Source organism: Lytechinus pictus, chromosome 3, assembly GCF_037042905.1.
Source record: "Lytechinus pictus isolate F3 Inbred chromosome 3, Lp3.0, whole genome shotgun sequence".
Taxonomy (NCBI): Eukaryota; Metazoa; Echinodermata; class Echinoidea; order Temnopleuroida; family Toxopneustidae; genus Lytechinus; species Lytechinus pictus.
Window position 1 is genome coordinate 16,200,434 of NC_087247.1, and position 25,979 is coordinate 16,226,412.

General features: G+C 38.1%; 1 protein-coding gene across 1 annotated transcript; it reads right to left on the bottom strand.

Moving 5' to 3' along the window:
* Positions 1-1,342: 1,342 nt before the first annotated feature.
* On the bottom strand, positions 1,343-13,324 carry LOC129257726 (ubiquitin thioesterase OTU1-like). Its single transcript, XM_054896118.2, has 2 exons — positions 13,235-13,324; positions 1,343-6,684 (listed from the first exon to the last, which is right to left on the bottom strand). The coding sequence occupies exon 2, from the start codon at positions 6,663-6,665 to the stop codon at positions 5,769-5,771; it is 897 nt and encodes a 298-aa protein (XP_054752093.1). The 5' UTR covers positions 6,666-6,684; positions 13,235-13,324; the 3' UTR covers positions 1,343-5,768.
* Between the last annotated feature and the right edge of the window lie 12,655 nt (positions 13,325-25,979).

Consider the following 25,979-nt stretch of genomic DNA (forward strand, 5'->3'; position numbering starts at 1 on the left):
GAAATCCTGGTTTGCCACTGCAAATTGAGAGAGTGAGAATGTGTTTGTGTGTGTGGGGGGGGGGGGGGGGAGAGAGAGGAAGGGATGATCATTTAGAGGCTAAGATATGAATAAAGCAATAAGCATTAAAGGACAAGTCCACCCCCAACAAAAAGGTTGATTTGAATACAAAGAGAAAAATCCAACAAGCATACTGACACTCAAAATTTCATCAAAATCGGATATAAAATAAGAAAGTTATGGCATTTCAAAGTTTCGCTTATTTTTCACAAAACAGTGATATGCACAACTCAGTGTCATGCAAATGAGTCAGTCGATGTCCATCACTCACAATTTTTGTTTTTTATTGTTTGAATTATGCAATATTTCATTTTTCACAGATTTGACAATTAGGACCAACTTGACTGAACCGTATAGTATTAAACAATTCTAATTACACATGTTCAGGGAGGAATTAATTATTGTTTCACTTGACAATAAGGAGAAAAATAGAATATTCCCTATTTCATATAATAAAATACAAAAGAAATAGTGAGTGGATGACGTCATCAGTCTCCTCATTTGCATACCGACCAGGATGCGCATATAATTGTTTTGTGAAATTAAGCGAAACTTTAAAATGTCGTAACTTTCTTATTTTACATCCGATTTTTATGAAATTTTCAGTGTTATTCTTGTTGGATTTTTCTCTTTTTATTCAAATCAACTCTTTGTTGGGGTGGACTTGTCCTTTAATATTTAGACCATAAAACATAAAGCACTTGTTCAGCATTATGCAAGGAATACTGAAATCTATGCTTTGCTGCAAGCCTTGTGGTCGGATTATAGTCCAAATCAGATTAAAGTCACAGCCGATGATGGCATCATTACAATTTGGAATTGAATTTGCTTTTATTCCGAGGGGCTTGAAATAATCTGGAATTCAAATTTTGATATTCATCCCACAATTTGGAACTGAGATCATTCAGGTTTCAGAAGTTGAAAAGTTCAAAATGCTTATTATTTCTTTGAAAATCAGATCGCAACGGATCATGTAGTATGCACTGGGCTTTACAAAAAGTTGTATTCAAGATTTATGTTGATTTTCATGCCTTATATCAGTCATATACAGCAGATAAAATTCTCCCTTCTCTCAAAGTATTGTTCCTCATTGCCCCTTATCTCCACCCCGATCTCCACCCCCCCCCCCCCCACTCTCTCTCTCTCTGCTAGCTTCCTCATGGAAAAGGAGTTTACAACATACTAGAATTGAGTGAGTCCACTTGAAAATGCCCTCATTGTATGACCCAAGAGATAAGAGATACAGGTGGAATGCTCTACATTGATAATAAGCCAACAAACATTTGTATACCAGGCTGAATATTTCATTTATTTACTGCAACTATCCCTTAAAAAAACACAAGAAGAACAAACAAATCTTCAAATTTGTAACATCATATTGGAGGCAGCTCAGATGTAATCAAATTCAAGCCACAATACTGTATTTCAAAAGATGAACCTATTATGCTGACTTGGAAATGTAAACTTTCTTTCAAAGATGTTAAAAATATCCAACAACTGTTCTGACAAAAGTTATTCAAATGTTTGCAATATGCACTAATATCAATCACTTGGTGTAGATCAGGGTAGGAGCAGATGTCAGCTGGAGGATTCCCCCCCCCCCCCCCCCAGAGACTTTATATGGCTCAGCCAAATCAAAGGTCAAGGCAGGCAAAATGTCCTCAAGGCCGACCTTGACTATATCCTTGTTCTATCACCATGGCTAAAATATAAATTTGCTCTACGTCCCATTTGGTCAATTGATAATAATAGGCATGCCCGGGAGGCATGTATATATAAATATACAGGTTTCTTGCTGATCAGGCAATTACCCCCCCCCCCCCGGGGGGGGGGCTCATGAAATAAGGCATACGGGTATGTGCCGCTGGAATTGGTCGTTTTTTGGGAAGAAATCCCTAAACATGGGGTATGGTTTTATGCTGGAAAATCCCAAAATATGGCCCCAAATTTTAGATACTGGCCTTAAAAACATGGGTCCATTGCCCCAATTTTTAGATACTGGTCTTAACCATGGGTCCATATTCTCCTCCAAATTTGGGGGATAACCTCTTTTCTTTTTTTTTTGCTTGTCAAATGACCCATAAAAATGGGTATGGGTTTTGAACCTTCAGCCGCACACCCCTGTCCAAACCAAATCTAAGCACCCCCCCCCCCCCCCCCCGGGCTCCAATCATCACCTGTTCTTATCATCTAAGTTCTAACATCCTTCTCTTCATTCTTTCCATTCATCTTTTAACTCAGTCTTCTGACAGTTCATCTAGTAAGATAGACTGTATAATGTAGAAGATCAAGTCGAAACCTAATAAAAACTTGCTTTGGATAAAATAGAGAAAAAGTAAACAACACTGAAAATTTCATCATAATCAGATGTAAAAGTTATGAAATCTTTTAAAGTTTTGCTTCATTTCACCAAACTGAAAAATTAGCATCCTGGTCAGTATGCAAATGAGGGAACTGATGATGTCACTTCTTCTTATGTATTCAATTATCTAAAAGTTTTCATTCCTGCCTGAACATGTGGAATTACCATGGTGTCATTCAATAAAGAGCTTACTTGTCAAATCTGCAAATATTGAAATATTCATACTCCAGACAATAAAACATAAAAGAAATGGTCAGTTTGTGATATCATCAACTCTCTCTTTTACATATCAACTGTGTTATGTGTTGTTAATATGGATCAATAAAAATGAATGTGATTTGAAATGGCATAACTTTCTTAATTTTACATAAAAACATGTATATGATTTGATGAAATTTTCAGCATTATGCTTGTTTGAATTTGTCCTTCTCACTGCAATAACCTTTTTGTTGGGGGTGTACTTAACCTTTAAGACAAAGCAGGTATTGGATGGGCAGGAGTGGCAATTTGAGCAAATTGGATTACAGTAGACCAACTGGGATTCAAGAATAAATCAGATGAGACTTTGTTGGTACTATCCTTAAAGGTCAAGTCAAACCCAGAAAATGTTGATTTGAATAAATCAAGAAAATCAGCTTAGCATAAGTGAAAATGTCATCTACATCGGGTGTAAAATAAGAAAGTTATGATATTTTAAAGTTTCACTTATTTTTCCCAAGACAGTGATGTGCACAACTCGGTGACATGCAAATGAGACTGTCAATGATGTCCTTACTTTTTCTTTTTTGTTTGAATTATACAAAATATCATTTTTTAAAGATTTGACAATTAGGACCAACTTGACTGAACCATATATAAGTACACATTGCTAATTCCACATGTTCAGGGAGGAATTAATTGTTGTATCACTTGACAATGAGAAGAAAATTAGAATATTTCATATAACATACAAAAGAAATAGTGAGTGGATGACATCATTAGTCTCCTCATTTGCATACCAATCAGGATGTGCATATATGATGGGGTGTCCAAAGTTCGCGGACTTTTAAAGAATATTCATCAGGCTTAAATTTGTTCACAAAATATTCACAATTTATAAAAAAACAATTAAAAAAGAGTTACCACATTGACGGCAAGATCGTAAACCATAAAATCATTGATGAAAATGTGAAGTAGGTCAAGGGGTTTCGCCGTAATCGCGATCTCAAAATTCTCTTCCGATCGACAAATGCGCGCTGTGCTGGAAAACCGTTTTGAAAAAGTGTGACCTAACTTTGTGGACCAAAGTTTTTGTGGAGATTTAAACAAAAATTCAGGCTCATAAGGTGAGATATTTATATCAGATTGACGAAAAAATGCTATAAAATCAGTCAGTACCACACTTAAATCGCATTTTTTATGATATCTGCTTGCAAAATGATATCGTGATGCTTGCTGAGAATATCAGATTTCTTCGGAACGGGCGCTAACGGTGACAAATTTGCCGATCTTTTTTCAATATTTTCATAAATACTGAACTCATCCTAAAGAAACTTACGCCAAGGGGTAATTTTAGGTCGCTTTTCACATTGATGATGTCAGATTTTAAGGATATTGGCTAGTTTTTGAGATAATGACCGTCCGCGAAGTATGGACACACGCAAAGTTTGGACTCAATTAAGCGAGACTTGAAAATGTCATAACTTTCTTATTTTACATCCAATTTTAATGAAATTTTCAGAGTTATGCTTGTTGGATTTTTTTATTGGGGGGAGGGTGGACTTGTCCTTTTATAATGGCTTCAATAGTTCTGAAAAAATCTGTATACAAACTTAAAAACTTAAAACTAATTAATAATAAAAAAATAAATAACATCTTTCAAATGGTGACTTTCATAGCAAATTTCTAAAATAACCCATTCATATTCATACATGTAGATAATAACCACTTGAATATTACAAATTCACACTTTAACAGTGATTGTCTCCAAGTCCTTTAGAATGGCAAATTCAAATTGTAGAATTAAAAAAAAATCTTTTGTGTGGACACCTAAATGAGGGACCAGCCCTAAGAACTAATACATGAAGTTGATCTAATTCATATTCAGACACGCAATTGTCAACTTTACCCTGATGTTTACATGTAAATATGAAGTAAATAATGAGAAATAAGAATAAATAAACCTGAGGCAATGAAAAAAACAAGCAAGTCATTGCAAATGTATAAAAACAATTACAAAATGTCAGAGATTTCATAGTATCCAAAAATAAAAATATTAATGTTTCACACACAATCATATTCCTGAAACAGGGGCTGGTCTATGCAGACAAATACTTGCAATCTTTTTTCCAGTTTGCACTACAATGCTTTGAACACTAGCACCAATAACTTCCATTGCTAATGAATGGTAATTAAAACATGAGAATAAAGAGCGTAATTATGAACGAGGGAATTGACAATGCAGGGAAATGGAGGCTATGATCAAGGGGACACACCCACACAAATGCTGTAACTGAACTGGCTTTCCAACTACTTTTGACCCCGCGATGACATTTGACACCATCTCCCTCATGGGCACACACATGGTATTCCCCAAGGATCATATGCACCAAGTATGAACTTACAATGTAATTGATGAAAAAATAAAGAAATGAGAACAAGTTAAACAAAAACTTTAACATTTTGGAACAAACTAATGGACTAACAGACTTACAAACTAACATGCCAAAAGGAAAAGTGATTACAAGGCCTCTGCCAAACTTTGTTCAGACAAAACAACAGGTGAGACAAAAATATGTCCATGAAAGTAGCTGCAGCTAATTCTGGTTCATTGTGGCATTGGCTCCAGGGGCCCGTTTCATAAAGAGTTACAACTGTTGTAACTTTGCCATTATGGCAACTACCATGGCATCAGGGCTCATCAGCCAATCAAAATCAAGGTTGCCATGGTAGTTGCCATAATGGCAAAGTTACAACAGTTACAACAGTTGTAACTCTTTATGAAACGGGGCCCCATGTCTTTCTACATCCTATGCCCATTTCATAAATCACTTTCTATTTAAAGTAAAATTTGATAAACTACAAATACAAACAACAAATACTTGAAGGTACTATACTGAATCGTTACCCTACCAACATGGAATAAATGTTAGCCAATACTTCAAGTTTCTAATATCATTGACTTTAATGGAATATCATGGAGCCTTAATCATTTTTATAATGAAATTCCAGCATTGTAAATATTTATGCATATAATGGCACTGCCTTCAGACAAGAAATAAGTTATATAGGCCTTCACTTTTAATTGATTAACCTGCATATGGGTGGGTGTGTCTCCTTTTAACATCAGTATCCCCAAAGTAAGAATTCAGTATTCTGCAAAGTTAGAATGTCCTGTCGCTATAGCATGCTGCTGTGCTTGTCTTTGCCCTCGAAGGCCATCATTACAAACAAGACAACGCAGAGTAAAACCAGAAAGATCTGTATACTGTCTGCTTTTCTGGGCCTCTGTTGCAAGCTTCAAGACTTGTGAGAGAACATCTTCATCATCAACTCCAAACACCGTCTCTGTACCACCTCCCTCAAGTTCCTTAATCAGAGGATCATAGTGAACATTATCATATATCAGGTAAATACGATGCTTGTAACCATTGTTTTCTCCAAATTTGTCAACACGCACTGTCTGGGTATCAACAACTGCAATCTCTGTCTCATAGAACTCAGTCAGGATTGAGATTTCTATGGCACCACCCCAAGAGTCTGGGTTCTTAATCCACTGGCAGTACATGGAGTTTGATTTACCTAGGAAGGCTTCATTGTACAACTCAGGATTACTGCTGACGACACTGACGATAAGGTTGCGGAGTTCTTGAGCACGCGAACTGTCCGTATTACCGCCTTCCATGAGCAAGGCTATGCCCATGAATAGGCAAGAGTTATCAGCTGGAACAACACGACGGGTCATCGTGGCCTCTGCGTCGCTGCTTCCTCGAGTACCATCAGTTTGATTACTGATGACAACCTCCTCTACTATGACCATATCTCCCGACTTAAAAGGAAGAGAAGCTAATTCTTGACCATGGTTTGATATATCTAGTGGTTTGGGAGGGTACCCATGGAGTAACTTCTGTGATTTGCTTGGTATTTCTGTGAATTCTGATATTTTCTGGAGTAGGTTGCTGATTGTAGACTTCATAGTGAGACCTTCTAATTTTGTCCGTCCATTCTTGGCCTTGACCATTACAAGAAACGGTGGAGAGGTCATGGCTCTTATCTTGGTTTTTCTGAGAAAAAAAATATTGAAGCAAATCTTATATCAGCATAACAGAATCCATACTTCTGTTCAAATGACATTTTCTGGGCTGGCACCTTTTTGTGAAAACGGTAATACACACATCGTCATGAATATTCATTAGGCGGGCTGATGATGTCACATCCCCACTTTTCCTTTTTCTTATGTTATTTCATGAAATCATGTTTTATTATTTCATACATGTGTAAATGATGTGTCTCCATTATGATGAAATAAGTTGCGGCAATAAATAACTAATGCACTTAATCAGTTGTCAATCCAATTGTTTTAGTTCTTGGTAGAAAATTTTTTAATAAACCTAATTTCATATAATAACATACAAAAGAACAAGTGGGGTTATGACATCATCAGCCCACCTAATGAATATTCATAAAGACATGCCTAGAACTGTTTCACCGGAATAATGCAAATCTTTAAAATTCAATATCGTCGTTATTTGTTATCCAATTTTGATCAAATTTTCAGCATTTTGCTTTGTGAATTTTACTCTATTTATTGAGATATAAATATCTCCAGCCAGGACCATCCCTTTAAAATCACTTTCGTAACAAAATGTACTCAATTCCATCCAGTTATCATTTTTTCCCCCATCATTTAACTTGGGAAATGGGGATCATTTATTTTATTCACCAGCAAGCTCAAAAACTTTGATTTTGAGGATGTTTTTGTGTAGGTCCTCTATTGGTAGAAAATAAAGCTACTTTACATTGGAACCAAACAATCTCTCTTTTTCATTTAGAAAAGATAATTGAAATAATTCAATTTAGTTCAGAGTCATGTTATATGATGAATAGCTGTAATGGAAACTGACAGTGTCAAAAAATCAAGCATTTGTCCCAAAGAAAAGGAGAAAATAAGCCAAACATTGCCACCTTATTTTGCCACACATGGAGGTTAAGCCCCAGTCACATATAGACCCCGGACCACCCCGGACCATCCCGGATCTGATCCGGGGTGGTCCGGGGAGAGATCCGTGTTGGCGCCTTGGGCATCCTTGGAGGTCCGGGGTGGTCCGTGTTGGTCCTTGAACGTCCGGGAGGCCAACACGGCAGTTTTTGACTGTCAAAAACATCCGGCGTCATCCGTGGACTGCCGGGTTGGCAAAGCCATCCGGGATGGTCCGTGTAGCTGCCGTGTAGGTCCGTGTGGCTGCCGTGTAGGTCCGTGTAGCTGCCGTGTAAGTCCGTGTGGCTGCCTGGAGTATCCTTGGCAGTCCGTGTTCTTTTTTCCCATCAAATATTTACAACGCTATTTACTTTATGAACTTCAGTAGTTGTTAAACAGTTGACACAAACATGCTCAATTTATTTATGATTAAATGGATGATTAAATGATTCAGGATATTTTCTTACGCTTTGGATATTGGCCCCAACCTAATATTTGTAAACTTAGTGCATGTATGAATATTTTTTTTCTCTCTTTTTTTTCTAATATTTACCCCAACTTTGTCTGTTATTATTATTTCACATTTCATTTTTTTAAAATATGTTATATGTATATAATTTATGTAATGTACCTGTTACATCGAAATTGTACATTAAGTGTTATACTACTGCCCTGCATCGACAGTTATGCGTCATGACCTGGGCCTATCTTAATTTTTATTATGTTTTCTATTGACTTTGTAAATTTCTTTCCTTTATTGTGATTTCAATAAAGTGATATCAAATCAAATCGAAATTAAATTTGTCGTTCAAGATTTAAAGTACTTAAAAACTACTTTTAAAACAGTAAACTGTGTTGTATAAAAAAAACAGCGTTTTTACTGGTTACGGAAGTTTTGAGTTTTGATATATTTTAAAAAAACAACATAATATAATGTTGCGACAAGGATGAGAAAAAAATAAATAAATAGATAAATAAATAAATAAAAAATTAGATAAATAAATATCAGCTCATTATTATGAACAGATTTTCATTTGCCGTGCTGGTCAATATAGCTGCCGTGTTTGTCCTTGAGCTGACGTGTTGGTCCGTGTAGCTGACGTGTTGGTCCGTGTAGCTGACGTGATGGTCCGTGTTGCTGACGCGTTGGTCCGTGTTGGTCCTTGTAGCTGACGTGTTGGTCCGTGTTGCTGACGTGTTGGTCCGTGTAGCTGACGTAATGGTCCGTGTTGCTGACGTGTTGGTCCGTGTTGCTGACGTGTTGGTCCGTGTAGCTGACGTGTAGGTCCGTGTTGCTGACGTGTCGGTCCGTGTTGACGACGTGCTCTGCCGGCATGGTCCGTGTAGATCCGTGTGAAGCTGCCGTGTTGATGCCGTGTTTAGAGTCATCCGGGGCAAAGCTATCCCGGACCTCCCCGGATCATGCCGGCATTGCCGTGTTGATCCGTGAGGATCCGTGTCTATATGTGACTGGGGCTTTAGATGATCTTAGATCTATATATCATAACCTTGTTCATTGTCATTGAATCAATGAATGAGTGTTTTTTTACAAGATTTTTGGCTATAAAAAGAATATAATAGATACTAAGTAAAATTGTAGTGAAAAAATAAATCATGATTTATAATCTTAAGACTGTTAAATGCGAAGACATCCCCACCCTCTGTACGGACAGATAATTTTGAATATAAAGTTCTTAATAGAGGAATGAATTAGAGCTGGCAGCCGTCTAGTTTGAGGAGTTTTTAACATTTTTTTTTTCTCCTAATACACAAACTGCTCGCGATCATGCAGCCGCCATTAGGGGGTTAACAATGCAAAAAAAAAACAACGGGGCTCATTGATTTTTTTCTTTATTTCATAAAAACATATAAAAAAGAACTGGACCAAAATTCTGTTTTGGCCTGTAACAGGAAAAAATAAACTTAAAAGGAAAAAAAGAACAGTGACTTAGATTAGATCTACCTGACTTACTTTGGCTGTCGTGCAGTCCCACTAACCTGGTTTATCTGAACTTAATACAAAACATATGGCCATTGAGTCCCTCTAAAGATTGAGTTAGAACTTTGGTCTCTGTAAATAGTAAATGGAGCCAACGGAGTTCAGCAGAACAACCAATAACAGAGACCAAAGCTTTTGGTCTAGGGCCAAATATGCCACATGCATTTCCCGGGGGGGGGGGGGGGTTCTCGACCAAAAAAGTGGTAGATATGTGCCGCGGGCGAGACAAAAACCAGGGGCTTTGGAGCGGGCTTATTGTATAATGGAGGGTCCTTGGAACGGGCTTCGGAACTACAAATGGTTGTGAAAACGGGGGTCCTCGGAACGGGTCACCTGCCTGTCAGTGCGTATGCATCCCCATGCCTATGGAACGAGCATACGTACATGCAGCTAGCCCGGCTCGCGCAGAGGCGATCGGACAGCACTCTGCAGCAGCTTTTCACCAAAATTGCAGCTCATTTTATCGGAACATTGCGGCCGGAATGGCGTAACGAAAAATATGCGAACCTTTGGAGCAGATTTCTTTCTTCTTTTCTCTTGATAAGAAGAAAAATGCCATGCTTTGGAGCGGCTTTCTGTGTTCTTTTTCTCAATAAGATAAAATGCTATGCCTTGGAACAGAAATTTGAGTGTAAAAAAAGGGGGTCCCCTCCGCGGCACATACCCATCACGCATTATATACTGAGTGCCCCAACCCCCCCCCCCCCCCCCCGATGCATTTCTAGGCCAGGCACATTTTATCATGACATTGTTTATCAATATCATGCCTGGTTTATAAAGTAGCTGAAAAAAATCCCCTTCGCCTCGATGTCAGATTTTGTAGATCGGACGCGTGTAAGTTGGAATTGGCTCATGTGAAAGTCTAATGTTGTCTTTACCATCGTTACCAGCCCTGAAGGTAAGTTTTGACAGTTTTTAAACCTATTTTAACAGCTTGTTCATATATTTTTCTTGGTGTGTGGTGAATATAAATTGAATCTAAAAATCCTATTATTTATTTTTTACATCCTCAAAATTGATTGTCAGAAATAGCAAACTGCCGCGAGAGTTGCGTGCTACGCGACCATCATGATGAGTGCAGTGTCGCCGGGAGCCCTGGCATGGGTGCACCGGCTCAGACGGGTTATGCTAGCAGTTTGTGCATCGCATTGATTGAATTATTATTTGCTTTTGAGATCTAGAGTCTACTTGTTTATATTTATATTATTAGTTATTACATCCTTTGATGAATGTGAATATACACATTACACAATTTTAGCTTGTTTTCAGTATTTTGCTGTAAGATAATTGGGATGTCATTTATCATGTATTAGGCAAACTTAAATATACCAAATCAGGATTTTTTTTTTGCAGCAGTGAGATTTGAATAGATAACTAATTATTTTACTAATTGATAATTACTAATCAATACATTTATCAAATACTGCAATACCGAGATCTTTCTGTAAGTATTCAATGTTTTATCATTCTGAAAGTTTTTAGAAGACGCGCTGTTGCAGAAGTTCCTGTCAAAAAATTCCAAACAATAAGGAAATTATATAAGTTTGTATATGTTCGGTAATGAGTTTATGAACAATTAACATATCAATTTACTATTTGATAATTACTAATTAAATATTTAATACATTGATCAATTAAGACAAATATTGATATCCTTTCTCATCACCTATTTTTACTCAGTCTTATAGAGTAAAATGAATAATTTGTATAATTTTGTAAAAAAACATTTTTTTGGTCACGGTCGGTCACACATTTTGAATGGTCGCAATGCCAATGGTAAGACAATGGCAATAATTAAATCAGATTTTTAATATTACAAAAATCATAACTCTCTTAATATTTGGCCTAGAGTAATGGTTAATATACCATTTTAAATGTTTTTTTCAGCCCTTTCCAATGGACTAGGTTACAATGTAATACCATGATTTTTTATTTTTTTGTCACGTATTACCAGGCCAAGTTTATGGTCTTTTCACTATTTTGTATTTTAGGAAATTTAAGGTAAGTTTTGAGCAATAGACTGGAACCTCAAAAAAACGAAAAGTTCTCTCCTCTACCCCAGTCTCGATCGGCCATTTTGTTACGATTTTTTACAAAAATGGCCGATCGAAACGGGGGTAGAAGGAGAGAACTTTTCGTTTTTTTGAGGTTCCAGTCTGTGCCCAGATGTCAGGAAACTGCCACTCGTTAGACCTTCATCCATATAATCGTGGTAATTGTATACTTTCTGTTTTCACAATTCATTTGGAGAAATATTTAGACCATAAATCACCCTAGTCCGGTGACTATGGTCAAATACACGGTAAGCTCCTGGGCTCCCGCCCGTGCAGCGGGCGGGAGCTCCCTGAGTAAATTCTAAGTATTATTTGCTTTTTTATATCGAATCTGAGCAGATGTTGGTAATAAATTCGTGTTTGATAACTTATTTTATTTTGTCTTGTTAGCTGCATGTTCCATGGCACTTTCCAATAATAATATGCTCGCGTTCGTATCGTGACGCTCATCAAGTTCTATCGATGCGCTGCCGATTGACGGCTCTACTCACGGTAAACCTCGCGCACGGGTACCTTGAGAACTAGACCAAAAGCTTCAGTCTCTGTTATGTTGGTTGTTCAGCTGAACTCCGTTGGCTTCACTCACCAAATACAGAGACCGAAGTTCTAGCGCGATCTGTACAGGGGACTCAATGGCCATATGTTTATGTGTATTAAGTTTGGATAAAACAGGGCAGTGAAGTTGCGCGACAGCCGAGGTAAGTCACTGTTTTTGTTCCTTTTAACTTGATTTTCCCCGTTTTTTGGCAATTAATGCCAAGAGGGAATATGAATTTGCATTTCGGTCGCGTTAATTTTCAGAAGTTTGATTCATTAAAGACAAAAATTGATGAGCCCTGCCCCGACGGGGGGATTTCGCATTGTAAGTCCCCTAATGGTGGCTGCACGATAGCGAGCCGTCTGTGTACGAGGAGAAATTTTAAAAATAAAAAAAGTGTTAAAAAACTCCTCGAAACAGACGGCTGCCAGCTGTCTACTTGAGAACTAGCCATCGACGATCACCCACAATACACCACACCTCGTCATTCGATCGAAGGAGTGGACGAGATTGAAATTCGGCAAATCAGGCCCATATTTCCGTTAGAAAATACATCAATTGTTAATACAAAACTATGTTATATGATATTTTAAGCATTTTCTGTCATTTTTAGAAATTTAGAGATAATTAGGTAAAGTTCAAGTAAGTTGGATTTTTCGCATTGTTTTTGCAATCTTGTTCTATGTATTGCTCTGTGAGTGTGAAATTGAATTGCGGAAGTCTTACAGTACGAATTTGTTTTAGAACGCAGTAATATGCGCGTCCGGAATCATAATAGTGTCCGGTAATACAATACGTGACTATACCTACTTTTGGTCTACTCTAAGCTTAACCCACGTAAAATCGTATATGCGGGACTAGTGGTACTAGTAGTACCAGTATTGGCCGAAATAAATCCTAATTTAACTTTGGCCTGGGCCGACCACCTATTAAAAATATCAGGGGTCTTTGACATTTCGTCTGCTAAGAAAAACATAAATCACTAAAAATATTATACAAAAATCAGAACATTAAACCACACAAAGAAACAAATTTGCAAACTCACAAACTTCAAATGCAAGTGGCCAGTGGAACTCTTTCTGCCTTTTCGGCTTCGCCTCCTTCTTTGTTTACGTACGCATTTGTTTACGGTCTACGCCGCGCTAAACCGTGAGAGAGGAGAGGGGGTTTAATCCGATATACTAATAACGCGTAATTGTATGGGTATAATCGACTTCAAAGTTCAATAGTTGTCAATAAAAACTACTGAATACGAAATATAATAATCGATTGAGACCTTACCCAGCGGCGTAACAGGGGTCGGTGGCCAGGGGGGGGGGGGGGGCAAAAGCCAAAAATAGGCGTAACGGTGTAATAAGGTAACAATTTTGAGAGGGCCAGATATTGCGTATCGGGCAGAATTTAACTTTTTTTTTTTAAAGTTGCGAGCAGGCGAAGCGAGCGAGCAAAAATGTTGATATATATATATATATATATACATTATATATATATATATATATATATATATAAAACAAAAATCAAATTTTGTGATATCCAGAGAATAATAATATTTCACCCTTCTCTCTTTCCATTCCTTTTTTGTGTGGTCTGTACACCACTTTGAACAGGATTCTTTGCGGCAATTAGCATGAAGGGTAAAAAAAAACGAGGGGCACAGTATGCGCATGTGCTAAAAAAGCTGTTTAATATAAGTCCCGAGCGAGCGAAGCGAGCGAGAAAAAAATCACCTTTTCATGAGAATCTAACTTTGAAATATGTGTATGACATTATATTCAGTAAAAAATCATATCCTACACTTTTCCTTTGCTTTGCTTTGCTTTCCTCCTTGTTTTTTTGTTGTTCTTGGTTGTAGAACGTTTGGGGGCCATGGCCCAACCCTACCATACTCATATAAGAAAGTGCTATGTGGTTGGAGTCCGGGCGGAGCCCTCGGAATTTCTTGATATCAAAGCCATTTAAACCTCGCAGATTGCCGCTATTTTTAATCAAATATCGCGGGTATGTAATATAGCTTTTACACAACACATTTATTCAACCCAGTTGCGTAATGAACCAAGTATTTTGAGGGGGCACAACATAGCAATGTGGAAATATTTGTTAAAAGTCGCCAGCGAGCAAAGCGACCTGGAAAAAAAGATTGCCTATTGAAATCAAATTCTAATTATGTGATAGATTTTTTTCAATTCAGCTAATCACACATTTCATTGTTTCCATTCATTTCATTATACGTTGTCTCCTATAATTTCTTTTATTTCCTCTTGGGTGTGGAACCAAGGCGCCCCCACGCCTTTACGCCAGTGATTGAACGTAACAGTTGCCATTTTTACCTCTGCCATTTTTACCTCTGCCATTTTTACCTTTGCCATTTTTACCTCTGCCATTTTTACCTCTGCCATTATTATACGTCTGCCATTATTACCTCTGCCATTTTTACCTCTGCCGTTATTACCTCTGCCATTTTTACCTCTGCCATTTTTATCTCTGCCATTATTACCTCTGCCATTTTTACACCGATCCCGGACATCTACATCCGGACATTTACCCCCCCCCCCGGACATCTAGCCCCCCCCCCCGTACATCTACCCAAGGATTGTTTGCCGGATTTCACGGAGAGGATGCTTATCTCAGCTAATAAAATCATGCAGCGCGTATAAAGATTTTTTTTTCCATCACTTTTTAGTGAGCATGAACATGGTGCGTATCTCTTTAAAACGAAATAATGAAGAAATCGATTCGCGAGCAGAGTTATTTGTGCATATTGACTTTAAGACAATTAAAGCTACATGTTATCACATTGAGCAGATTAACGTCTCACTCAATTTTCCTCCCCTTATTTCGTTCACTTTTCTCCCTCTGCGTACTTTTTCTTCTTATATGTTTTCTTCTCTCCTCCTTTTTCCCCTTTTCGTTCTTTTTTTTTCTAGTAGACTTGTTCAGAGATCGAACGCTTCATTTTTTTTTGTAAAAATGCCCCGCTGGACAGAAATGTTCGTTGGGTCAAAAGAAAAAGATTCATCCAATGAGCCAAGCTGTCACCAAGGGCGCTGTGTGACCGCCCATGCCATGCCCAGCCAATCACAGACCCGTTGCTGGGGGCGTCCTTGCACTGTAAAAAATGGAGTGCTAATTTAGTACTTACAGTGCTTGTATAGTGACTGCACCATGAGTGCTGATTTAGTTCAAATTTAAACTAGAAAATCAGCACTCGTAGTGCAGTCACTATACATAATACAAGCACTGTAAGTGCTAAATTGGCACTTCATCTTTTACAGTGTGGAGAATTCCCGCGGAATCACAGGGGCGCGCATTGTTTTCGCGGGCCGTGTATGGCTTGCCAATAATTGGTTTCCTGAGAAGACCTGTCTTCTCTCGCAAACTATCTTTCGCTTATTCGAATAATCTTATTATCATTAATATTAACAGGGAGAGCCGGGAGAAGCGGGACGAAATGGCACACTGATGGTTGCCCATATTTTTTTTTTTTTTTTTTTTTAATTATTATTTTTTTAATTATTAGAATGACATTTTCATTTCATCATTCTAAATAGTGAAAGCTACATATAGCCAGGTAGGTATCACTCCTAAACCTTGAGATTTTGGTAAAAAATATGATTTTGGAACACCTCTTGCGCTGGGTAAAGTGGGACATAGGGTGGGGTAAAATAGGACAGTTGTGGTAATGATGGACAGGCAAAAGTACTGTGCAAACAGAATGGTAATTACACAGAAATACACATATCATCAAGGGTTAAATGTGTAACACCACAACGATGATAATTTTAATCATTAACACCCAACACTGGAAACAACAACTCTAACTTATAAGCATAAAAGTTCAGTGTATTATGTCTTGGAATGCTTGTAAAGATAAAACAATCATTTTAGCCTTACAAAGGTAAATTGCTTTTGGGATTCTATGTAGCCCTTTTCAATAAACACCAAAGTAAATCAAAAGAAAACGGGTCAACCAGGCTTTATTGCTGATAGCATTAAGTGTTGAAAATGTCAAAGGGCAATTTTATCAAACCGAAGATGATTCGTTTCCTTTCATTGAAGAAAGGGGACATTTTGCATCAAAATTTCAAAATGAATAAAGATAAGTTCAGCTTTGCATAAGAATTAGTTTTTTATGCAAAGAAACATAATGTACAAAAAATGAAGTGCTAATTTGGCACTAAAGGAGCTTTTATAGTGACTGCACTTCGGGATGCTGATTTACTAATGCATATTTGAACTAGAAAATCAGCACTCCGAAGTGCAATCATTATACAAGCCCCGATACAAGCTCTGTAAGTGCTTAGAGTGCACATGAAAATGAGATTATATAGACTAAGAGCGTGTTCATTGAGAGTGAATAATGATATCACCGAATCCTGGTCATGGCTATGTTAGTGATTATTTTGAATTGCCAATTTTCTGAACAAATGGAATAATCAGAAAAATTATAGATCAGAACTAGAAATGCTCGGCGGGTCGCGCGGCCGAGCACATGCATTGGGCTCGGTGTAAAAATGGCAGAGGTAAAAATGGTAAAGGTAAAAATGGCAGAGGTAAAAATGGCAGAGGTAAAAATGGCAGAGGTAATAATGGTAGAGGTAAAAATGGCAGAGGTAAAAATGGCAGAGGTAAAAATGGCAGAGGTAAAAATGGCAGGGCTAAAAATGGCAAAGGTAAAAACGACAGAGGTTAAAATGGCAGAGGAATAAATAGCAGCGGAAATAATGGTAGAGGTAATACTGGCAGAGGTAAAAATGGCGCGAGGTAAAAATGAAAACACTTGAGTTGGTATTTCTTTCCTGGACTTACATGCACGACCTTCTCATGTTAAATCGCTCTTCTAATATTCAATTTTGAAGAACACTTTGAATCTCAAATATTGTACTTAATTCATTAAAGGGGAAATTCACACTGACATAAAGTTTATTAAAATGATATTGGTGAGGGTTTTAGGGAATCCATCAAAGATCTAAAAAGTTACTAAAATCTTACGTTAATGGGGACGTCATTTGCGAGCAGTTTTCCCCATTATATATGGTGTAATAAAAAATATCAATGAAACGTCATTTTCTAAAACAGAAAATGAAAATGGTTTTAATTGTACCTTAAGTATATTAACATACAAATAATTTCACATTCGCTCCTGAAAGATTTTTTTATTAGCAATCATGAACCACTGATTAAAAAAATTGAAAAGTAGACGTTTTGGTGCATAAAATACGGGGTAGTTACTAGTTATGACGTCAAAGATCGTAAACTCAAACTTCTAATAACTTTGATGGGTTTTCCGCACACCTTCACCAATATATTTTTCTGCTATTTTCAAAGTAAACCAATCGTCAGGGTGAATTTCCCCTTCAAACAGGCCGATAGAATGGTTCCTAACAAACACCTATACATTTAAATCCCTGATTCGCTAGACATTTCAAATTTCATGCGGTAACCGCGTTACCATAGAAACTAGTTAAGGAACCTGATATCCACTTGAACTAGCTGTATTACTCTGAAAAAAAGAACACTAGTTGCTATTATTATATCATTCACATTAAACTATATACGTATCATATCAATATCTATTCGGATCCATTATGATGTTAAAATATGAAAAATTACTTTTATTACAGAACGTTTTGTTATTTTTCTGTTATCCAAGTTATGCAAGTGGTTCAAAGAAATCCCGAACTCGTCTATTTCAGTGTGTTAATGGTAGCTCACATTGGTGATTACATTACAATTCGTTTGGTATGTATGTGATGAATTCCTGTTTTACTATACGAATTGGCCAAGATAAATCCTTTCATCACTCACTAATTGAAATCATTTTGGCATGAAAATGTTGAAGTTTAATCATATCAACGATAAAGTATAGACCTAAAATGATTTTAAAAAATCCAAATAATATCTCATCAGTTCATAACACTAATTTTGTCGATATAGGAGTCAATTCAAGGTCAATAATTATGACTGATATTAACTAGAAAGCCTCTATCTTTTCCTTGCTGATCTAGCATGTCATGATCTTTACCTCTATCATTTTTGCCACTGCCATTATTACCTCTGGCATTTTCACCTCTGCCATTATTACCTCTGCCATTTTTACCTCTGCCATTTTTACCTTTGTCATTATTACCTCTGCCATTTTTACCTCTGCCATTTTTACCCGGCACCGAGCACATGTATCCCCGAACCCACCGCATCATCTATCATTGATATATTATATCATTCACATTAAACTATAGAGCTCACGCAGAAATTTGGCAAATAAATACAATTATCATGGCAGCAATGACCCTGCCACATTTTGCCTCTGGGTACCAAATTTGACGACAATAATATGACGCAGCAGCGTGACTCTGCAGAACCTAAAGTATTCTCCAGTAGCACCTGTTGGCAATACATGCAATTATAGAGTAATCTGGATATATTTTGTAAACCTAATCCTCTTTCAATATCTGATTTGGATGAAGTTGGGACAAATATGTATAATATAGCGATAGGTGATAACAGGTTTCAATGCAGACAATATTTTTGGTTTTGATTTATTGTTACCATGGCAATAAAGACCACCCCCACCAAAAATAATAGGCATCTTCTCTCTACCTTCTAATATTGCTTCTGTGTGCCAACTGCTATCATATGACAAACTTTCTATATGGGAACAGCATGGTATCATGATACATGTAGCTTGGAATGAAGTAAGCATGATACATTGGATTGTCATACTAGTAGTTATTGGTAACACTCACTTGGATTGTTACCATGGCAATAAAGACCCCCATCCATAATGATAGGCATCTTCGCTTTACCTTCTAATATTGCATCCGTGTGCCAACTGTTATGACAAACTGGAAAAAAAAGTTACAGGTTTTACCAAATTTTCCACAAAAATATGGTTACGGCATGGCAACGATGTCTCCGCCCACACCAAAATCAATAGACGGCTTTGCATTAACATAATGGACCTTCATGCCAAATTTGAAGATGATCGGAGAAGAAACGCTGCCAGTAGAGCACTCACAAGGAAATCTCTGTTATTACCACAACAATTCTTGTTACCATGGCAACAATGTCTCCGCCCACACCAAAATCAATAGACGGCTTTGCTTGACCATAACGGACCTTCATGCCAAATTTGAAGATGATCGGAGAAGAAATGCAGCTGGTAGAGCGCTCACAAGGAAATCTCTGCGGCGGGCCGGCGCGACGAGGCCAAATCCATAGTATCCTCCGAACTCTGTTCGAGGGATACAATTATTCGCAGAGTACTAATTTAAAATAATTTAGGTCAAAAGGATTTGTCGGCCATTTTTTATAACAATCATTTTTATACGTTAAGTTTGGAATTTGCTTGGTGTGTTTGAAGCATCAAAAATATCAAAACTGTTCAAGGAATAGACTCCAAACAAAAGTTGTGACCTTATTAAAATCAGTAGTAAATAGTTGTTGGATCAAATCATTGGTCTATTGGCCTGAGCATTGGATGAATAGTTTCATTGTCTTATACTTTGATACAAAATGAGGGATAAAGAAATTGAGGAATCAGAATAAAAATATATACCTGATTATAGCTCTGAAGCACAATGCAGGTAAGATTGTTTTTATTCTTCAATATTGGATCTCACTTTTTACTCAATCGGCCATAGGGGTGAAGTGGGACAAGACACGTATAGCTGGTACATTTTGCCCCATTTCTCTCCACCAGTCACAGAAATAAAAAAAAGGCTTCTGAGATATTTTATCAAATTATTAAGGCATGATATGTCTAAAAAATGAATTATATTTAGGGCCTAATAGGTGTATGTAGTTAATCGGTAACTTAAATGGCAATAAATGTACAAAAATAGGTAAAAACTGGGAAAATAGTAAGTTCGAATTAACTTTTCCCGAAGGATCGTGGTGTAGCTCTTGACCTGGATTTGATGGTTGCTAGGTAATACGTATTGCAGTCAAACTGCATTGCTGATTGGTTCCCTATATACTTTTATATGACAGAGGAGGTGTACCACTTCTCCCGCTCTCCTATTATTATTATTTATAATTATTATTATCATTTATTATCATTTGTAGTAGTATTGCTGCTACTACTACTACTACTACTAATTATTATTATAATCATTATCATCATCATCATCATTGCGTTTGAAGATTGTACAAATTTTGTTGATGAAGAAAACATTTCATTGACAGTAACATGATCAAGATGATAACATGTGTAGTAGATTCACGTCACATATTAGACATGTTAGAGAGTCTACTCTACGGCCATCTTGTATGATCTGAGCTATACTACGTAAAGACAATTTTGACAATTCCCATAGGATTCTTATTCTTGATTTTTTTTTCTTTCTTTTCAATTTGTTTAGTTTTTACAAGATAGTTACAGATTTTATTGGAAATATATTTTATGTTGCAAAGATGGAATAGATTATGAATAGAAATGAATCAGAGTGAATTTAGTAAGGGTTGATCAGGGGTAGAGGAGGAGAACAACGGGGAAAGAGAAAAAGAAAGTGAGAGAGAGAGAGACAGAGACAGACAGACAGACAAACAATTGGGGATGCTGTTTTAACGAAGAGTATAAAGGGAGAATAAGAGACGAAGAGAAAGAAAAAACGGAATAGAAAGAAACATAATCATAGACAAAATCTTTTTTTAATGTGAATCAAGAAAAGGAGGGCGGAGGGGGGGGGGGTCAGCAAAAAGAAATGAAAATACTCAACTGAACTAACAGTGGTTGATAATTATATGAATACAATTTCATTACGTACGACCATTTCAAAGCAACATAAAGGCCCAATCCTTGTCTCGAGGACCGTGTTATGTGGCAAGGCGTTTATCTACATAATACCACTGAATTACGGAGCCCGGGAGGGGACATGCATGACAATATTTTTTTGATAAGTCGTTCCCACCACTTATAAGTCGTTCCCACCACTTATAAGTGGTTCCCACCACTTATAAGTCGTTACCACCACTTATAAGTGGTTCCCACCACTTATAAGTCGTTACCACCACTTATAAGTCGTTCCCACCACTTATAAGTGGTTCCCACCACTTATAAGTCGTTCCCACCACTTATAAGTGGTTCCCACCACTTATAAGTCGTTACCACCACTTATAAGTCGTTCCCACCACTTATAAGTGGTTCCCACCACTTATAAGTCGTTCCCACCACTTATAAGTCGTTCCCACCACTTATAAGTGGTTCCCACCACTTATAAGTCGTTACCACCACTTATAAGTCGTTACCACCACTTATAAGTGGTTCCCACCACTTATAAGTCGTTCCCACCACTTATTTATAACTACCACCTGATGGCATATAATTATGAAGAAGGGAGCAGTACGCCGCGCCCTAACTCCAGGAAGCTCCGACGCCGAAGCTCTCAAACCAAGCCTGGCGAAAATCATCGAAATCGATGGATATAGCGCCAACGTCAACAGACCTGGGTACCCAACATTATAACAACAAGAAGAAGAAGCGTGCTACTGACGATTTTCTGAGTGGGGTCGGTCATGCATGCCGAGGACGGAGACAAGTAAGACCTGGATAGATGTATTGGTACGTTTACTTTATTTTACTGCTTTTAACGTGACTACAGATCGACTATAAACCTTTATCCTATAGGCCTAGGATAGAGCGATTTATATTTAATTGAGAGTCTTCACAGTCTTGTAACGTTAGGACCAAAGCCACTGGTCCGGATAACATCCCAGCCATCCTTTTGAAAGAGACGGCCTCAGAAGTAAGTCCTATTCTCACCTTCATCTTCAACCAATCATTGAAATCTGGAGTTCTTCCAAAGGATTGGAAAAAAGCGCATATAGCTCCGGTCTTCAAGAAAGGCGACAAGACGTTAGCTGAAAATTACCGTCCTATCTCTTTAACCAGTATAATCTCCAAGACACTGGAGCACATAGTTGTGTCGTCAGTGATGAAGCACCTTGACTCTCACTCCATCTTGTCCCCCTGCCAACATGGATTTAGAAGAAAACACTCTTGTGAGACTCAACTATTGCTAACATCCCATGACCTTGCTGAATCGTACAAGAGTAAAAAGCAAGTTGATATGATTATGCTGGACTTTAGCAAAGCCTTTGACAAGGTCCCACATAACCGCCTCATCCTGAAGTTGAGACATTATGGGATCCAAGATCGCAACCTCAAGTGGATACAGAGCTTTTTAACTGATCGTGAGCAGTCGGTAGTTCTTGAAGGCGTAACATCTAAAGCATGTATCGTTGCATCGGGCGTCCCCCAGGGGACTGTCCTCGGCCCCACACTCTTTCTGCTGTATGTTAATGATCTTCCCCAACAAGTTTCATCAGCAACCCGGCTCTTTGCCGACGATTGCATGTTGTATCGAGAAATCTCAAGCAGTTATGATGCTCGGATGTTACAGAAAGATCTTGATGCACTCCAGAAGTGGGAAAACACCTGGCTAATGTCATTCAACCCTGGAAAATGCTTTGTTCTGAGGTACTGCCCTTCTCGGTCTTCAGTGAACTACAGTTACTACATCCACAACACTGCTCTTCAATTTTGCAAGAGTGGAAAATATCTCGGAATTACCCTATCCAACGACTTCAAATGGTCAACCCATATCTCAATGATCTGCAAGAAAGCTACCCAACAACTAGGCTTTGTCAGGCGTAATACAAGGTTTCTACCCCAATCATTCAGAGAGGCAGCATACAAGTCCCTTATACGCCCTCACTTAGAGTACTGCTGCAGTGTTTGGGATCCTCACTCTATCATGGACACACAGAATTTGGAAAGAATCCAAAGGCAAGCGGCTCGCTATGTCTTAGCTGATTACAGTAGAACCAGCAGCGTAACCAGCATGCTCACCAAGCTGAAGTGGCCTAGTCTGTCTTCTCGACGCACTTTAAGCAGACTCAGCATGGTGTATAGGATTGTAAATGACCTTGCTGCAATACCCCAAGACAAATTCTTCTCCTTAAGCACCACTGTCACTAGGAAAAATCACAACAAGTGTTTTCAGACATATCGTCCAAGAGGCAATATTGACAAATTTGCCTTTGCCCAACGATCTGTACCTGAATGGAATAAACTCCCTTTCCAAATAGTTAATGCAGTCTCGCTTGACAGCTTTCAAAGGCTTCTGCAAAATCAGCTTGAAAATATTCCTCACTCCTCCTCATAACGTGCGTCCAAGTTTCAGTTCATCTTCGTGATAGGCTGCAGAGCCCTTTGAAGATTACAGCAGATGATGATGATGATGAGGTCTAATTAGGACTGACTTCGTTCCGACCAGGCCGGCGAAAAGGGTATCAACGGAGGGTGCCGCTGCATCCCCAGGCCGGTTAGCCATCGCCGGCGAGCTCCTCCTTCAGCGCTTAGCCATCCGAATGTATGCAGCTTGATTGTTTTGAAGCTAGCTATGGCTTGAGTAGCCTTAAGGGCTTGGTGATAATGTGAAATATTGATATCAATATTTCACATTATCACCAAGCCTTGAGTGACGTAGGCCTATAGCTCTAGACACAAAAATCCGTCTGTTCTCCTCAGAGTCGGAACAGATTTTTCTGTCTAGCCTAGCCGACGCTAGTTCGGAATCGTATCTAGATTTGACCCATAACTCCGGCGTGGAGATATCCTACTAAAACATACCCAAAATCAAGAGTAGGCCCATAATAATTATTTTCTTAATTAAGAATACCTCACTAAACATTTATATACCGTGGTCATATCTACCAATCTCTTCTTAATATCATGATTAATCAACCTCGATCCATATATAGGGAGAGAGTTGGATCAAGAGAGGAATCGAGAGAAGCGGGGAGGGGGTCCTGTTATAACTATAACAAGTCAGACATTTCCAAAGCTTAAATAATTACACTTCCAAGTACTGTTGTGAATGTGATTGCCAGCTAGGTGAGTTTAAAAATTAACGTAAACCCACACAATATCATTTTGAAATATTACTTTTCTTAATTACATATACTGATATAGGCCTAGATCTACCTCACCTTACATTTACCTCACCTTACATTTACGTACCGTCATCATATATATCAATCTATTCTGATTATCATGGTAATCACATCATGTGAACCTATCAATATAGAGAGAGGGGTAGAGAGAAAAAAAGAGAGAGGGAGAGAGAAAGAAAGAGGGGGCAACGGGGGGGGGGGGGGGTGGCGGTGGAAAAAAAATAAGCCTTCTCATAGTAATTTTTTTTTGGGGTGCCCCCCAAAAAAAATTGTGCTCACTACCCCTGGCGCCCAAGGGGGGGGGGGGTGGCGGTGGAAAAAAAAAGTATTCTCATAGTAAAAAATTTTTCGGGTGCCCCCCCCCAAAAAAAAAAAAAAAAAAAAAAAAAAATTGTGCTCACTACCCCCCCCCCCCCCCCCACTAGGCCAAAAATCGGCCGGCACGATTTTTAATTTTTCGCATGAAGTGGGCCCCTTTTTAGGCCCCCTCCCTTGCCACCGGCTGGATCCGCCCCAGGGCTCAGTTAAGACAAAAAGAGAAAATAAAACTATAATGTCAGTCAGACGTATTCACAGTCGAGAAAGAGTATAGAAATGTGTTTTGCGTAGCCAGGGGGGGGATATGGATACTTTATGACAATGATAGAATGATGATCGTGGGCTGGAGGGATTATTTGCTATTGACGGGGGTCGACCCAAGTGTGTGTACACAAACATGTGGTACATAGCCTACTCACAATATCTCACATCTATTAATGTTCTTATTATAGTAGTATTCTTGTTGTTACTTTTGTTCTTTTTTATTGTCATTGCGAGTACCGGTAACTGGGCTTGAACATACAGGAAAAGTACATCTTTAATGTTCTATGTGACTATAAGAAACTTTGTTAGGATACTCACATAGCATATCAATGATGAAAGAAAATACTGCAGTTATGAAAATATTAGTGGAATATATGTGATATATCTGCTGTATAACATCCAATCCCTTCACATTCGAACCTGGTAAGGATGCATTATGCATACCCAAAACTTTTTTTCTTTTATTCATCACTTTTCATTTATTTATTTCTATTCACTTTTCTTTCCATCTGCAGTATAGTCATCATGGAGAAATTGAAAGATTTCCTCAGACAGAGAGGGCTGAAGGAAGACATAATCCAGAAAATGGTTGAAAATAAGGTTAGTACCTGTACAAGAGTTGGCTGCAGAGTTTTGAGCATAACTGTAAAGAAGTGTTGCTACTTTTCTGCCGTCCAATGACAAAAGGACGCCTGGGAAGCACCCTACATTGCTTCATCTCCAAAGAAGGCAAAATGATACCATCTCATCCATCTGCTGGAAATGTGATGAAATGCTGTTGGAGAAGTGATGCTTGGGGTGCAAGTCTTGTGTCAAAGACACACAAATGCACACACACCCTTACACACCTGGACACATGTACACCCACACACACAGAAAACAAAGCACACATCTAACAAGATACTAAGGCAGGGTTTGAAGAGAGACATATACAGTTCAGTTCAACAGTTCAAATGAGGTTTTATTTCCAAAAATTCAAAACATAAAATGTCTTTTTAACAGTAATTTATGGACTAAATTTCGAATTAAAAAAATGTCTACCCCCCCCCACTCCCCCAACAAAATTTGTAGTGAATGCTGAACTGACATCATTTGTGGCCATGCCCTTTGATAACCCAGAGGGGCACATGAGATTTGAATTTAAAAAAGGTATGAATAAAATCAATGAATTATAAATATTAAGATAAAGGGATACTTTTTATGGGAATTTAAGAAGGGGAGGGGGAGGCTTTAGACTCCTCTCTTTCTATTAA